At 40.1% G+C, this 17,869-nt stretch overlaps 1 protein-coding gene across 1 annotated transcript in view; it reads right to left on the bottom strand.

Annotated features, from left to right (window-relative positions):
* The window catches only part of COG3 (component of oligomeric golgi complex 3), an 88,697-nt gene that overhangs the window by 56,957 nt on the left and 13,871 nt on the right, over window positions 1-17,869 (bottom strand). The window contains exons 2-9 of the mRNA XM_081114535.1: window positions 14,513-14,659; window positions 12,961-13,022; window positions 11,417-11,582; window positions 10,677-10,751; window positions 5,021-5,113; window positions 4,061-4,186; window positions 1,863-1,943; window positions 131-174 (exon numbers count right to left, since the gene is read on the bottom strand). Of these exons, the coding sequence (XP_080970661.1) occupies window positions 131-174; window positions 1,863-1,943; window positions 4,061-4,186; window positions 5,021-5,113; window positions 10,677-10,751; window positions 11,417-11,582; window positions 12,961-13,022; window positions 14,513-14,659 (794 nt within the window). The remainder of the gene's footprint in view (window positions 1-130; window positions 175-1,862; window positions 1,944-4,060; window positions 4,187-5,020; window positions 5,114-10,676; window positions 10,752-11,416; window positions 11,583-12,960; window positions 13,023-14,512; window positions 14,660-17,869) is intronic.

Below are 17,869 nucleotides of genomic sequence, written 5' to 3'. Positions count from 1 at the left end.
CCCACAATAAGGGATGTGCTACAAGAAGAAGCTTGTGTAGTACGCAAGGTAATTGTTCAGAAAAATACATAATAGACTGGGGGAAATAGAAGAAGGTAATTTGGAAACTGAAGAACATCTAGGTACTCACTCAGGTATTTTTTCAGATCGCTGTTCTATTTGTTCAATAAGAGTCTGCAGAATTAAAAAAAACACACATTAAAAATCTATCTGTTTTAGTTATGGACTACTAACTACTTTCTGATTATAACACATGCTATTAGAAAATCTGTTAATTCAAAAAAGTTGAAACATAAATATCACCTGTAATACCACAAAATAATCAGTTAATATTTTAGAATATCCTTTCCGTTTTTTTGTATACACATACTATAGTTACTATATTTTTCTTTTTTTTAATCCTCACTGAGGATATTTTTCCCATTGATTTTTAGACAGAGTAGAAGGGAGGGAGCAGGTAAAGGGGCAGGGAGAGAAACATCATTTGGTTGCCTCCTGCACGGGATCAAACCTACAACCCAGGACCCAGGTACATGCCTTTGACAGGGAATCACACCCGGGACCCTTTGGTTGACACTCCAACCACTGACCCACAATGGCCACGACTATATTTTTCTTTTTAAACAAAACTGGAATTATACTACATATCCAGCTTTATACACTGCTTTTAAAAAATTAACTGTATTTCAAAACATTTTCCTATTATTAAATAATTTTCATTATCAGATGAAAACGTAAAAAGAAAGCCTTAGCATAATGCCTAGGTATCTAGCAAACACTCAGTGAATCATCATTATAAATATTATTTAAAACATTTTAGCCCTAGCCGGTTTGGCTCAGTCAGTGAATAGAGCGTCGGCCTGCGGACTGAAGGGTCCTGGGTTCAATTCCGGTCAAGGGCACTCATCTGGGTTACGAGCTCGATCCCCAGGTTACGGGGCGTGCAGGAGGCAGCTGATCAATGACTCTCTCTCATCATTGATATCTCTCTCTCTCTCTCCCTCTCCCTTCCTCTCTGAAATCAATAAAAAAATATTTTAATGAAAAACAAAAAAAAATTTGTTTAATGACTACATAATATCCCCTTGGGGAGATGTAATGGATGTTATCTAGACTTACAGTGATGACATATTGAATGGTTGACATAAATCAACCATTCTTCTGCTGTCAGACATCTTGGCCAGTGGTTAAGAGCTCTGGGTCTAGAAAAACTGAAGGGTCTGAGTGCCACCTCCGCAGTTGCTGTTTTGAGCCCAGGAGAGCTGGTTCACTTCTCTGCGATTCCACTTTCTACCACATAAAGCTGATATACTAATAGTTACCTACTATGCAGTGGGGAACCCCCAACACTGGGTCATAAGAGATAAATATTTTTTATAGGCCCAAAATATTTTTGAGAAATTGCTTTACATCCCTATTAGCAGTATTGCCTATCTCATTAAATCCTCAAAACCACTATTATACCTTAACCTCCCAGTTTCTAACAGACAAAAAAAAAATGCCACCTAACCTTAAATTGGATGTATTCTACACTGAAGCTAAACACGAGCTCATATTTATTAACCATTTGTATTTTCTATAAGTAATCAATCCCCTCCAATCCACTATAAATCTGGGTAGTTTAAGCTCAAATATCTCCTTCATCTAGAAACATTCCCTAAGCATCTCAGGAGATGTTTCCTGCTCTGTGGTCCAAAGGCACTCTAAGATAATGCAATGTAATGTGGCAAGACAATACCTACCTTTCTTTCATTTATGTTCATTTTCCTGGTATAAGCAAAGGGCCTAACATACAGCAGTACTTCAAAAGGGCTGGCTAAATAAATTTCCTACCACTGTCCTATTTATAACAACAGACTTACTCTGACTTTGGGAGCAGCAGTTCGAAATTTCACATAAAATAGTGTGAAAGCATTGTCTGCATTAGGTACAGATGAAGGATCCTACAGAAACATGGGGAAGGATAGAGAAGGAAGATAATCAGCAAACAAATAAGTATTCAGAAAATGTGATGCACATCATTTCAAATAGCTACTTCTTGGCCTATACACCAACCGAAAGTTTAGAGAGAAAAATCTCAGAGAGAGATTAGTATTATTACTACTACAAATGAGAAATAATTATGAGGAACCATCATCTCCCTTTTATAAAACTTACCCATGTTACATGAATTTTTGGCAGTAAAGAGACCTGAATTCAGCTTCATACTCAGTTATTTACTGAGGTAGGACATTAGCCAAATTACTTAACCTCTCTGAGATTCAAAGCATCCATTAAATAGTAATAACCTATACTCATAAAGTCGTAATGCAGCTCAATAGTAAGCACTATGCATAGCAGGTAATAATACTTATTAGGTATTAGTTTCCAAAACTTATTAAAAATTTTACAAAATAGGACAACATAAATTGATGAACAAAATTAGATCCAAAGACATGGAAGCATGAACAGACTGTCAAACCTCAGAGGGAAGGCAAGGGAGGATGGGCATGGGTAGGAAGAGCTCAACCAATGAACTTGTATGCATATATGCATAACCCAGGAACACACACAGGCAATAGGGTGGTGAAGGCCTGGGGTTGGGGGTGGGGGTGGGCTGGGAGAGGTCATTGGGGGAAAAGGGAAACATATGTAATACTTTCAACAATAAAGATTTAAAAATTTGTAATTTAATTAAAATTTTAAAAAATAAAAAAATAAATTTACAAAATAGAAAAATTATATAGTCTGGCTGTTATCTTAGCTAAGGTCAATATGAAGAATAAAAATGCAACCCAAAAATCAGTGGCTTTAAACTCAAAGGTCAGAAGATATTCAATGTTCTTTAAAAAAAACTTAAAAAATAAAATGCATAATCTTTCAGGTTTTCTTTTCTTAGTAAACAAATGACCACCCTAGCTAGCTCCACTCTTATTTTCTAACTCAACACTCTAATTTCCCACCTAGCATCTACTACAATCTGCAAATGAATTAATTTGTTTGTTTCCCTCTTTACTGATTATATCTCCTGAAATAAGCTCCATGAGTGCAGGGACCTTGTTAGCTCCTTTTTCACTACTGTATAATTCCTAGAACAATGCAAAGCATTTAGGACAGTGGTTCTCAACCTGTGGGTTGCGACCCCTTTGGAGGTCAAACGACCCTTTCACAGGGGTCGCCTAAGACCATCGGAAAACACATATATAATTGCATATTGTTTTTGTGATTAATCATTATGCTTTAATTATGTTCAATTTGTAACAATGAAATTGGGGGTCATCACAACATGAGGAACTGTATTAAAGGGTCACGGCATTAGGAAGGTTGAGAACCACTGATTTAGGAGGTACTCAATAAAAATACATTTGCTAAACATAGAAAATTTAATTTTCTACCACATGTAAAGAAAAAAATTTCAAATTATCCATCATATGTAATCCCACCACTCAAATAGAACCACTTTTATTATTTTGGCATATTTCCTTCCAATATTTTCATAAAAAGATAAGAAAATATTTTAAGTGACAAATAGTTTGAACCCTTATTATTTATCATTAGTACTGAATAGCTCCCACGCTGTTATATATTCTTTGAAAATAAGACTCTGCAGGACAGATACAATACAACCACTTTTCCCATGATAAATAAAACTGCAATGCTGCCCTAGCTGGTTGGCTCAGTGGGTAGGCCTGTGGACTGAAGGGTCCCAGGTTCAATTCTGGTCAAGAACACATGCCCAACACAAATATAATACCTTAATAAACAAAGAAAGAAAAATAAATAAAAATTAAAAAAATTTAAAAAAGAACACATGCCCAGGTTGCAGGCTCGATCCCCAGTAGAGGGCATGCAGGAGGCAGGCGGATCAATCATCAGTGATGTCTCTCTCTCTTTCCCTCTCCTTTCCTCTCTGGAATCAGTAAAAATATATATTTTAAAAAAAAACAAAAAAACTTCAATGCATATTCTTATTTAACAAACAGTAAACAATGTTTTGGATTTACTAAGTACTACTCTCAGACTAAGATTATAGAAGATAAATGAATCAAAAACAAACCAAAAACCTCACCAGTTAACTCACCCTTTTTAATAACTGACTTGTGAGGTTCTGTAGTGTGTTCACAGTGTATGTCTTCATGAGGTGCAAAGCTTTAGAAAGACATTGCCTAAACTTCAGTAAATATACAGGATAATCTTTAAAATTTGGCTGTAAATAAAAAGAAAAGATTTACAAAGAGGAAACAAATGTTGACAAAGCAAACTTTCAATGAAAACCAAAACGTCCTTTATGTAAAGCTATATATGAAACTCTAAAAAAGGACTTATGCAAATTAAAAGTTTCATGAAGACAAATACTGTGACTGTCTTGGTCACAGCCAAGTCCCCTATGCCTGGCACAAATAGGGGCTCAATAAATATTAGTAGTTTTTAGCAAAATATATTTTTAGTACTCCATAGACTTCAAGGCTAATACGTCAGACTCAATTAGAAAAAGAGTATGAGTTGGGCGAAATAAATACAGCTATAAATAAATCCTTGGGTAATAATATCTAGCACAACAGAAATTCATGAGCCTGAAAATTGCTCATTCTTTCAGATGGGATAAAGCTGTGTCAGTCAAAACCTCATTCTATCCAGTGATGGCAAACCTATGACTCGCGAATTCATCTTTTTGGTTGATTTTTCTTTGTTAAATGGCATTTAAATATATAAAATAAATATCAAAAATATAAATCTTTGTTTTACTATGGTTGCAAATATCAAAAAATTTCTATGTGTGACATGGCACCAGAGTTAAGGGTTTTTCAAAATGCTGACATGCCGAGCTCAAAAGGTTCGCCATCACTCCAAGGGCTGCCTCAGCAGCTGAATGTACTTCTTACATCACTCTCAATAATGACTAAGAATTTACCACAGTTTTTCTTCAAGAACATTAGAGATATTTTTTCCCTTTAGAAGAAATAATTACTTTATAGCCTAAGAAGCAAATTAATAGGGTTGCTAAGGTTTCTTAAAAAAACACAGAAATAGCATAACTTACATGACATGAGATATATGTTATACAGTCATCTAACTTGGCCAGCATAGGTATAAATCCTTCACTATTCACAGACAATGTAGGAGAATTCAATTTCTTTAAGGAAAAAGAAAAGACCTTAATTAATAAAAATATATGTAGGCAAAAATTAATTTAAAAATTATGTATTAGAATTGGCATTTCTCCCTTTAGTATATAACACAGTTATACTAATGTCTTTACTTTTTTTTTTTTAGTATAATTTTATTGATTTAAGAGAGGAAGGGAGAGGGAGGGAGGGAGAGAGAGAGGGAGGGAGAGAGGGAGAGAGAGAGAGAGAGAGAGAGAGAGAGAGAGAGAGAGAGAGAGAGAGAAACATCAATGATGACAGAGAATCATTGATCAGCTCCTTCCTGTATGCCCACACCAGGGATCAAGCCTGCAACCTGGGCATGTGCCCTAACCAGGAATCAAACCATGACCTTCTGATTCACAGATCAACATTCAACCACTGAGCCATACCAGCCGGGCACAATGTCTTTACATTTTGAGTGACCAAAATATCCTCAAATGTAGCCCACGAGTAACAAGAAAGAACATCTAAAAAAGAATACTAGCCTGACCACTGTGCTCAGTGGTTAGAGAGTCAGCCCTCGCACCAAAGGGTCATGAGTTCGATTTCCGGTCAAGGGCACATACTTGGGTTGCAGGTTCAATTTCCGGCCCTGGTTGTGCTCATGGGTGTGCCAGGCAACCAATCAATGTGTCTTTCTCATATTGATGTTTCTCTCCCTTTCTCCTTAGCTCTCACTTCAGGTGAAAATTAACAAAACAATAACAAAAAGAATATTGATTTAATTCAGTTTATTCTTAGTGAGTTTTAATGGGGCTCTTGATGAATTGGCAAATAGTTTCTATTATGCCACTGTACAATGTTATATTAAAACTAGAGGCCTGGTGCATGAATTCATGCACAAGTGGGTTCCAGCCGGCCCAGCCCCAACTGATAGAGCTGGGCCAGCAGAGGGAGGGGCCGTGAGTGGTTGGCCAGCTGGGCCTGCCCCTGATCGGGGTGGGGGGGCCACTGGGAGTGGGGGCAGCCAGGAGGAGGGGCCACGGGCAGTTGGCCAGCCGGCTCTGCCCCCTGGTGAACTCCCGGTCAAGGGGACAATTCTCATATTAGCCTTTTATTATACAGGATAACACATCAAGTACCATTTACTAGTACTTTACAAAAAGTAAAAAATATAGATAAATTTCCTAAGTTGAAACACTGGCTATTTTTCCAAGGTTAAAGGATTAAGTAGCAGTCAGTCATACTAACTTTAGTAGTCATACTATGAAAGTAAAGTATAATACACATAACTAAAATATAAGTAAGCATATAAGTAATAATATTAACAACATAAGTGTAAGTTTAGGTAATATATATGTGTGAAATTTAACACTTAACATAATATATAAGATTATATATTAAAACATAAAGCAATCCTATCTAATAATAGACAAACATGGTAATTGACTGTACCTTTGCTATGCCTCCCATTGGCTAATCAGTGCAATATGCAAATTAGCCACCAACAAAGATGGCGGCTAATTTGCATACTGCGGGCAGGGCAGGGCAGCGCGAGCCACCAGCACGCCGCCATCCAGGGCAGGCCTGCCCCCAGGAGCCGTCCCGGCTTGCCGCCAGGGACCCCATCGGCGGTTCCCGGGAGGCAAGGCAGCCCCACCCCAGAGGCCCCCAGGAGCCGGCCCCGCCTTGCCGCCGGGGACCCAATCATTGGCGGGTCCTGAGCGGCAAGGCAGCCCTGCCACAGAAGCCGCCTGATATGGTAGTAACTCTATCAGTAAGCACTCTGAAAGTCAGTGGCATAAATGCACCAATTAAAAGACAAGATTATAAGGGTGAATCAAAAACAAAACCCACTTTAAATATAAAGACACACATAGATTAAAAGTAAATGAATTAAGCTGCAGCCTGTTTTGCTCAGTGAATAGAGCATTAGCCCATGGACTGAAGGGTCCCAGGTTCGATTCCAGTCAAGGGCATGTACCTCAGTTGCTGGCTTGATCCCCAGTCCCTATCAGAGCATGTGCAGGAGGCAACCAATCAATGTGTCTCACCCTTTCCCTTCACTCTCTCTAAAATTCAATGGAAAAACATCCTTGGGTGAAGATTAACAAAAACAAAGTAAATGGATTAAGTCACATTAAAGAGATTATAAGAAAAATATATTCCAAATTTTGTTAGTTGTATAATGGTTATGTTTAAATTACTAACACCTAAGAAACTGGGTGAAGGGTACATATAATATGCTGTAGTATTTTATAGTTTTTTTTACATGTATGAGATTATTTCAAATTAAATATTAAAAAATTAAAAGTTAATAAAATATTAATTGAAATGTGTATGCATTACATGAAAAATCTCCTAATTGCTTCTAGCATAATTTATTAAATTGTGCTAAAATTTACAAGGGTTCAATTAAAAAATACCTTAATTCTAAATGATATAATAGAAAATATATAATAGTGCAGTTATAAGCACTTATCTGAAAATAAAAATTTAAAGAAGTGAATTTAAAGAAGGGATTAGCCAAAGAAAATATATGCACAACCCATGGACACAGACAACAGTATGGTGATGGCCAGAGAGAAGTGGGGGGCAAGAGCTGGGTAGAAGGGGCAAAAGGGAGGAAATAGGGACATCCTATATAATAATAATAAATGGCTAATATGCACATTGACTGAACGGCAGAATGACCGGTTGCTATGATGTGCACTGGCCACCAGGGGGCAGACACTCAATGCAGGAGCTGCCCCCTGGTGGTCAGTGCACTTCCATATGGGGAGTGCCACTCAGCCAGAAGCTGGCTCATGGCTGGTCAGCACAGTGGTGGTGGCAGGAGCCTCTCCCACCTCCATGGCAGCACTAAGAATGTCCAACTAACAGTTTAGACCTGATCCCTTGGGGGCCTAAGCCTTTACTCGGACATCCCCCCGAGGGCTCCCTGGCAGCCAGAAGGATGTCTGACTGCAAGCTTAGGCCTGATCCCCCAGGGAGTGGGCCTAAGTCGACAGGTGGACATCCCCCAAGGGTTCCTGGACTGTGAATGGGCGCAGGCTGTGCTGAGGGACACTCCCCGAGTGCACAAATTTTTGTGCACCAGGCCTCTAGTATATATATAATGTACAATATGTAATAATATAAATATATAATCTATACCAGCCGTGGGCAAACTACAGCCCGCGGGCCGGATCCGGCACGTTTGAAATGAATAAAACTAAAAAAAAAAAAGACCGTACACTTTTATGTAATGATGTTTACTTTGAATTTATATTAGTTCACATAAACACTCCATCCATGCTTTTGTTCCGGCCCTCCGGTCCAGTTTAAGAACCCATTGTGGCCCTCGAGTCAAAAAGTTTGCCCACCCCTGATCTATACAATAAAAGCCTAAGCAACCATTATGACAGAACGACCAGAACGACCAGTCACTATGATGTGTACTGACCAGGGGGCAGATGCTCAACACAGGAGCTGCCCCTTGGTGGTCAGTGCACTCCCACAGGAGAGTGCCGCTCAGCCAGAAACCAGGCTCACAGCTGGCGAGTACAGCAGTGGTGGTGGGAGCCTCTCCCACCTCCACGGCAGCACTAAGGAGCAGGGAGCTGAGTGGTAAGGAGCAGCGAGCAGGCGGGTGGTAAGGAGCAAGGTGTCCCAGACTGCAAGAGGGATGTCTGCTTGCGAGAGGGTGTAGGCCGGCTGAGGGAACCTCCCATCCCCACCATGTGTGCACAAATTTCATGCACCAGGCCCCTAGTATAAATATACTGGTGGCACAGTGCACAAAATTCATGCACATTAAAAGGGAATTAGAGGAAATATTTTAATATTGCTATTTGCCCTTTTTCTATAATAGAAGTGTCAGAGATGAAAGAAAATTACTAAAATGTATATGAAAATCTTCCTCCTGTCAGAGTCTGGGGCGCACCACAGGACCCAGAGTCAAGTCCCCACCCACCCGTATGTGCCTTGAAATCACGTGAGACCCAGACCTGGCCGGCCCCACCCCCGTCAAGCCCTATAGGGGAGAAGCATAGCCTCAGGTCCTCCGGCACTGGGCAGAGGGCGGAGCCTCAGGTCCCCTGTCAAGCCCCGCCGGCAGGGGGGTGGGAAGGGGCACAGACTCAGGTCCCCTGTCAAGGCCTGCCAGGCAGGGGGTGGAGTGCAGCCTCAGGTCCCCCGGCACTGGGCAGAGGGCGGAGCCTCAGGTCCCCCAGCCCGGCCTCAGGTACCCTGGCCCCAACCATTTGCATATTAGCTCTTTATTATATGGAATATAAAATGTAAGTAAAACCAGCCAATTATTTCTTATCTCGATATACAAATAGCTTGGCAATGAACCATTTCCCATTCTATTCCATTGTTAACTGACTACTAGTTTTACTTCTATCTTTTAGTAAATTATCATTATGATTAACTTAATATTGAAATAACATACTGTGATTATAGTTATGATTATTTTATGAACCAGAAATATCATTTACACAGCAGTCTTTATTAAGACTATTACTTTGGGATAAAAAAAAATACATTATGAGGACTATACTTTTCCTCACACTACATATGAGATTAGTTTAAAACATGTTTTTATTATTATTACTAGTGCCCCAGTGCACAGATTCGTGCACATTGAAAGGAAATTAATTAGAAGGTAGCCAGCGGGACGGGACTGGGCAAGACAGGCCAGATACGCCCTGGAACCAACCTCCCATGGTCCCTTCCCAGCAGGCTGCACCAGAGGTGGCGCTGCAACTCAAAGGGTGTCTGCAGAGTGAGCGGGGTTCCTCCAGCAGGTGGGGTCCCTCGGCCTGGCCTGCGGGGATCGGCCGAAACTGACTCTCCAACATCCCCTGAGGGGTGCCGGATTGCAAGAGGGCAGTTCTCAGGTGATGCATCCCAGAATCAGGCTCCCTCCTCTCTGGTTCTGGGGTACATCACCCAAGAACCGCCACTGCCAAGTTACCGCAGCTCGGCAGCTCCTGCATTGAGCGTCTGGCCCCTGGTGGTCAGTGCACATCATCGCTACCGGTCAGATGGTCAGAAGGTCACTTAGCCTTTTATATATATAGATAATAGTTTGACCACAAGATTTAAAATTTAATATTTCTTCTTATAATCTTTCTCACAGCTTATAAATAAGATACTATAAGAGGTAACCAACAAAGTTTTTTAAATATTTTTTTAAGTATATGTTTATTGATTTCAGAGAGGGAGAGAGAGATAGAAACAATGAGAGAATCACTAATTGGCTGCCTCCTGCACATCCCCTGGGATCAAGCACACAACCCAGGCATGTGCCCTGACCAGGAATAGAACCATGACCTCCTGGTTCATAGGTCGACACTCAACCACTGAGTCACACCGGTCGGGCAACAAAAAGATTTTTTGTAACAGTAATACAATTCAAACAGAACTATTACTTAAATCATATTTGAAAAAAATCTGAAGTGGTAATGGTATGTCCATCAGCCACAAAGAGGAATACTTTCATCAAGCAAACTATTAAGTTAAAATATCACTCAAGCCAATTTACAGGTTTCAAGATTATTTTCAGAAAGGGAAATATAAAATAAAGTCACTAACTTTACAAAAAGTAAAAAACATGCTTACTGTGTTAATAGTTTCCAATTCATTGAAATAGGAAAGCTTTTGTTGAATGTTTTCAGCCAGATCAACAAGTTCCGACTTGCATTTTTTAAAAGAGAAAAATCAGTTATTACGAGAACATAAAAATCAACACTCCAGTCTCAAAAATTATCTGAATTGATATACATAAGACATAAGATTTCAGAATAATGCTCAAAGATTTTTGCAATCATGGACTAAAATCAGCAATGATTATCACAGTAAATTATATTATTTTGTAACCTTACAAAATAATAAATTATTAATTGCCTTTTAAGAAACAGAACACACATAAAGAAAACTCTGAGATAAACAAAGTAATGAAAATAGTCTATCTTTAAGTCACAATTTAAACACTACCTACATTACTTCATCTTTTCTTAAACCCCATCATTACCCATAAACACTATGCCTGTTTCAAAAGTATCAATGATAAAGAGCAGACAGAGCAAATTAATATATATTCTTCACTCTGAAAGTGTACTGAGACCTAATAGCTCAAAACATAGGAAAGTTTATCCTTGCCCGTTCACATTAGCTTATTTAGAATGAAAAGAAGGCTGTCAATGTAATATTTTGCACTCTTATTAGCACAGGGCCTTATATAGAGCAGTGTTCAATATCTAAGTTGGAGAAATTAAGGAAACTAGAATTAAAAAGTATTCATCTATTTTAAAATAAAATAGTAAGCATAATCACTGACCCTCTCTCCTACTCCAAATTACCTGTTCTTTTAGGAGTTGTTCACAGGCTTCGTGTAGGGTTCCTGTCTTATTGGACACAAAAAGATACTGTTTCTGCAATGATTCCAGATGCTGAAGAGCACTGTTTACATCATTCAATATAGCATCACACTGCTCCTGAAACCCAGACAAGTAATCCCTCATCTGTCTAGAAAACAGAACCAAAAGGGGATTGGCAATAATATTTTCCCCCAATAAACATAGAAAATAAACAACATAGTCTCATTTTTCCCCCCAAACACTTGAATTTCAGGAGGAAAAGTCAGGCCTATTCACTATAGTTCATTATATACAGAAATCTACCAAAAGCTATGTTACAGACTGTTTCAATACTTAAGAAGGAAAATTACCGAAACTAAAAGGAGCAACAATAACAACAATAACAATTAAAAAAAAAAAAAAGCCCAGCCAGTGTTGCTCAGTGGTTGAGTGTCGAGCTAAGAACCAGGAGGTCATGGTTTGATTCCCAGTCAGGACACATGCCTGGATTGCAGGTTCCATCCTCAGTGTGGGGCATGCAGGAGGCAGACGATCAATGATTCTCTCTCATCACTGATGTTTCTATCAGTCTCTATCAGTCTCTCTCCCTTTTCCTTCCTCTCGGAAATAATAAATACATATATATATTTTTAATTTTTTTAAAAAAAATTTTAGAAGGAACAACAAAACGAATCAGCCTTGAAGCCATAGACTGGCTTTTCACATGTAAGGCAATGGATCACCAGCTCAACTTTTAAAGTCTGACACACAAGGGCCATCCATCCCAAGGCATCAAGGCCAATCCTTCAGGTCACTTCCACCTTTGAGAGATAGTGTGATGTCATGGGAAGAATTCTGGACTCAAAATTAGAAGACCTAAGTCTAAATCCCAGCTCTGCCCAAGTCTCCATGACATTAGGCAAGCTACTTTAATATCTCCAAGCCTCAGTTTGCTCATTTGTAAAATGGGAATAATATTACCTTTTCTCACAGAGCTGCTATAAAGATTAATTGGAATCATACATCACAGGGCCTAACACAATGCTTAGCAATTACAGTCACTTAATAAATGTTCACTGAATGCAAGCCATAGTCCCCAAATCTGCCAGAAACAGTATACCACCATTTCTCCCTTGCTATCAATATACACAAACAGAACAACATGGTTACATCCTGGAAGCTAGGTGGCCATCCATAAAGTCTCTTGGGTCTCCCCTTTTAAAGAAAGGCAACAAACACCTCTTAGAGTTCCTGTACAACTACCACTTGAACCCAAACTTTCTAGAGTTACCTAAAAACCAATGTCTGCCACCCCCTCCATCCCCCCCAACCCCTGCTAACTTATTAATTACAATGTAATTTTCTTTTCAATGACACAGCTTCTAACACCAGTTAACCCAAATCCTCTCCCTGGCTACTTTTAAAGAAAATATTGCTGTTGGAGTTTTCCTTGTATGTTAATTTTATTTAGAGACACAGGTTACAAAATGTTTTAGATGACTGTGATCTAAAAATTAGGATAGCCAACAAATGCAAGAGCCACATACCTATATTTAGTTTCTTCATCCTGATCCATCTGAGTTTGTAGCTTTGCAAACCATGAGAAAAACTGGAAAAATAAAGAATATTATATTGTCAACAAAACTAAAACAGACAAAATGAAAAGTGGCTACATGCTAAACAGCAAGTCAAAAGAGTAACACTAATTCTTATTGTTTGGGGATCAGATACTAATAATTGGTTTTAAACCCAGAGACAATTTAATTGTATAGTCAGTATCTACATGCTAGGAAAAGCAAAGGATATTAAAAACAATGGCCCACGGGCAACAACGTGGTGATTGATGGGGAGAGGAAGGAGTGGAGACAGTGGAGGAGGGTATGGGGGAGGGGGGGTAAATGGTGAGGGACAGAGGCTTCACTGGGGGTGGTGACCACAGAGTACAGTGTACAGATAATGTGCTGTGGAACTGTGCACCTGAAGCCGACATAATTTTGTTAACCAGTATCACCCCCAGTAAATTCAATAAAAAAGAAAAAAAATGGGTCATTTTCAGAGTTACTTAAAAAAGAGTATTAAAAATATAATACATAAGAAATATTTCTGCTCTTCCCCAAAGTGGCCAGAGGTGACCTTTGAAAATGAATCACTATTCACTTGACCCAGAAAACCCTACAAAATCATGCAAATCAAAAAGCTCAAATCTCCGTGTTCACTTTACGAACACTCATGAAACTGCCCAGGCCACCAAGGTATGCATATTCGAAAAGCCACCAAGAATCTGAAGGATGTCACTTTACAGAAGCAATGTGTGCCATTCCGTCGTTACAATGGTGGAGTTGGTAGATATGCATACTTTCAACAATAAAGATAAATTATAAAATAAATTTACCTAAAAATAGAATGGTATGTGTATGTGTCTGTGTGTGTATGTACACGCACACTGCATGCTGGAGGGGGATATAACATAGACATACACTGGGGGAAGTCAAAAGTACATAAAATACTAAAACCTTAATAAATATAGTCAATCAACATCTAAACTTGAAATATATTTTTCTCTGTATTGCAAATGTGATTGGGAAAAAAGTTAATTTAAAATACTTAACAGCCACAACTAACACAAAATAATGTTCTAAAAAATTTTTGTTAACTTCAGAGTGGGGCAAAAGTAGGTTTACAATTGTGAGTACACAAAACAGTTTATTCTTGTATTATTATTAATTATTTTCCATACAAACAACTCTAAACCTACTTTTGTACCACCCTGTATAGTTTCAAAAGTTCAGAACTTTTAATTAGGATCTTTTTTATTAGCCCTGTATCAAGACATTTAATTAAAAATGATCAAACAGCCGTAACCGGTTTGGCTCAGTGGACAGAGCGTCGACCTGCAGACTGAAAGGTCCAAGGTTTGATTCCGGTCAAGGGCATGTACCTTGGTTGCAGGCACATCCCCAGTAGGAGGTGTGCAGGAGGCAACTGATGGATGTTTCTCTCTCATTGATGTTTCTAACTCTCTATCCCTCTCCCTTCCTCTCTGTAAAAAATAAATAAATAAAATGATCAAACATCCTTAGAAACAATATTGCCACTTACCTGCTGTGCCGTTTCTATTTTTTCTTCTTCCATTTCTAATGAAATGAAACCACTCAAGAGAATGTCTTCTGTAGATTCAGGTACTATTGAAGTCTGTGCAATGGGCAGCGACTGGGACGTTAAATTGCATAAGTCTTCAATTGGGAGCTTGAAAAAGAAGAGCCACAAAGATATTTAAATAACCTGAAATTTCACTTAACTCAAGATTGGTATTACAACTCAGTTGTTTTGAAAGATAAATGAAAGTTTTCTATTAAATCATTTAAAGTTAATGCCATGTAATGCTAACATTTATAACTAGGCTCTCTCTATATTAATTCTAGTCTCAAAATGTCAACATGACACTGATACCCCACCATTAGTAAAATATGGTTTTTTAGTTACCTTTCTAATACAGTGGGGCCTTCACTTACGAGTTTAATTCCTTCTGAGACCGAGCTCGTTAAGGAGCATGTTAAGGAGCTCGCTAATTCAAATTACTCTATCAACTCAATGCAAAAAATCAGCCGAGAGACAGCTGGTATCTCAAAAAACTCGTTAGTCGGGACACTCGTAAGTCAAGGCCCCACTGTACTGGTGGTGAATCTATGCAAATGCACACACATTTTCTTACTTGAACAGCTTGTCAACTAGCACCAAAGGCAAAACCTGTGTGCTATTGAAAGTAGTTTGCCTTCCCCATTATCTATAGCAGTGGTTCTCAACCTTGGCTGCACATTAGAATCACCTGGGAATCTTTTTAAAATCCTGATTTCTGGGCCTCATCCTCCGGAAATTCTGTTTCTTTGTTATGGGGTGGGGCCACAACATTAGTAACAAAGAAACAGAATTTCCAGAGGATGAGGCCCAGAAATCAGGATTTTAAAAGATTCCCAAGTGATCCTAATGTGCAGGCAAGGTTGAGAACCACTGCTCTAAAGCCTGACCTCATTAACATCAACCAACAGAAAACAAATCCCACCCAAGAATTAAGTACCAATAAACATTAACTCCTACCATTTCCACCACTGGCACACTTTACCCACACCTTCTTGCTGACAAATTTTGAAATTACAACCACATAGAATTTCAGTTTCCCAACTGTTTCAGAAGAGCCCCACATACAAGGCCTCATTTTGATGCCATCAGACCTATAATACTTTCTAGTTCTCCACTACTACTAAAGGTAGTCCAGTGCTAACTTACCTGTAGTGGTACAGACACACTATTTTTAGACCTAAAAGAAAGGGAGTGTAGATGCTGGGGAAGTTGTATAAGGGCCTAACTGTTTTGTTTCAATTCCAGTTTTTAGCTCTTAGGGCATGACATTTAAGGTCCAGCAATATAAAATTTTGATCCATATCTTAAAAAACTGCCCTCCTGTCTATTCTCCTAGATAAAAAAGTTTCATCTGAAGACAGTATTTTCTCTTTAAAACTGAAATAAACTAGATGCAAAATACACCATCACTAATTTAAAAATACAATCCTTTAGCCCTAGCTGGTAAGGCTCAGTTCGTTGGAGCATTGTCCCATACACAGAAAGGCAGTGAGTTTGATTCCCGGTCAGGATGCATATCCTGGTTGTGGGTTCAATTCACAGTCGGGCACATTCAGGAGGAAACCAATTGCTGTTTCGCTTTCACATTGATGTTTCTCTCTTTCTCTCTTTCTCTCTCTCTCTCTCTCTCTCTCTCTCTCTCTCTCTCTCTCTCTCCTCTCTCTCCATTCTCTCTCTCTCAAAAAATCATAAAAGCATGTCCTTGGGTGAGAATAACAAAAAATACAACTCTTTAAATACAGGGGGTATTGCACCTGGGTCCAAGGGGGGTTATACCTTCTTGCACAGTAAATAACATTATAGTGCAGCCTGTTTGAGCCTTGCTCCTGCTCATTTATAAGCTACGTGATAATGGGCAAATTACTTTCTGCTTCTAATGCTCAAATTCTTAGCTGTAAAATAGGATCTACATTATCTGTATCAAAAAGCCATTGTGAAAAGAAGTAAACAGAGGTGTGGAAAAGCAGGCTCCTAAGACTGCTGGGAAGCTGCAGACCAAAATAAAGGGGGGGGGGGGGTGGCGGGGGGAGGCACGGTGCCAGGGAAGGTTCTGGTTCTGCTTTCTGACTCAAGAGCCAAGAGATCAGCAGTCTCCAACCAGTGGTGCGCAGAACACTGGTGGGCTGTGAGGTCCGAAAGGTTGGCAACCACTGGTTTAAGGAAACATTTGGAGCAGCGGTCACCAACTGGTGGTCCATGGACCACTGATGGTCCGTGAGGTCCGAAAGGTTGGCGACCGCTGGGTTAGATGTATGTCAGATTAAGGGCATCACTTGTTCATATAAATTCTTCCTGAATGATGACATAACCTTTCAGTATAAAAGGACTATGGCACAGTAAGAATTAAGTTTCTCAAATCCAGTGAGACTCTATCTTGAGTTTAAAGCAGGGGTGGGCAAACTTTTTGACTCGAGGGCCACAATGGGTTCTTAAACTGGACTCAGAAGAAGGAGCTGCGGCCGTGTTTCCCGACGTTGCCATGTTAACACTGCTGCTGGTGAAGGAGTGGAGAGGAGAGCAAGAGAACCCTCCGCTCTTTCGGCTCCGCGGGCCGGATAGAACAGCCGAACAGGCCGGATCCGGCCAGCGGGCCGTAGTTTGCCCACGGCTGGTTTAAAGTGTCACTAGCAAGAGTTGTGAAGGACAAATGAAGCTGAGTTGAGATGAGTCACACCTCCTCATACTCTGTACAATCACCCCAATTACCAACAACAAGCTGCCTCCTTGGAGTGGGGGAGGTAAACACATCAGAGACAATGCTACATGTACTTAACATAATGCCTGTCACATAGTGAACACAATAAATTTGAGCTACTGCTATTTATCATATTACTAGAGGCCCGGTGCACAAAAATTTGTGCACTCGGGGGGGAGGGGGGTCCCTCAGCCCGGCCTGTGCCCTCTCGCAGTCTGGGACCCCTCAGGGGATGACCACCTGCTGGCTTAGGCCCGCTCCCCAGGGGATTGGGCCTAAGATGGCAATCAGACATCCATCTGGCAGCTGGGCAGCCCTCGGGGGATGTCCACTTGCCAGTGGGGAGCAGTCCTAAACTGCAGTTGGACATCCTTAACGCTGCTGAGGAGGCAGGAGAGGCTCCCACCACCACCGCTGTACTGGCAGCCATCAGCCTGGCTTGTGGCTGAGCAGAGCTCCTCCCATGTGAGAGCGCCCTGACCACCAGGGGGCAGCTCCTGCATTGAGCATCTGCCCCCTGGTGGTCAGTGTGTGTCATAGTGGCTAGTCATTCCCAGTCCTGCTGTTAGGGTCAGTTTGCATATTACTCTTTCACTATATAGGATAGAGGCCTGGTGCATGGA

The sequence above is a fragment of the Myotis nattereri genome, assembly GCF_964212035.1.
Source record: "Myotis nattereri genome assembly, chromosome: 2".
Classification (NCBI taxonomy): domain Eukaryota; kingdom Metazoa; phylum Chordata; class Mammalia; order Chiroptera; family Vespertilionidae; genus Myotis; species Myotis nattereri.
The sequence above is the reverse complement of the archived record's forward strand: the minus strand, read 5'-3'. Positions and strand labels throughout refer to the sequence as shown.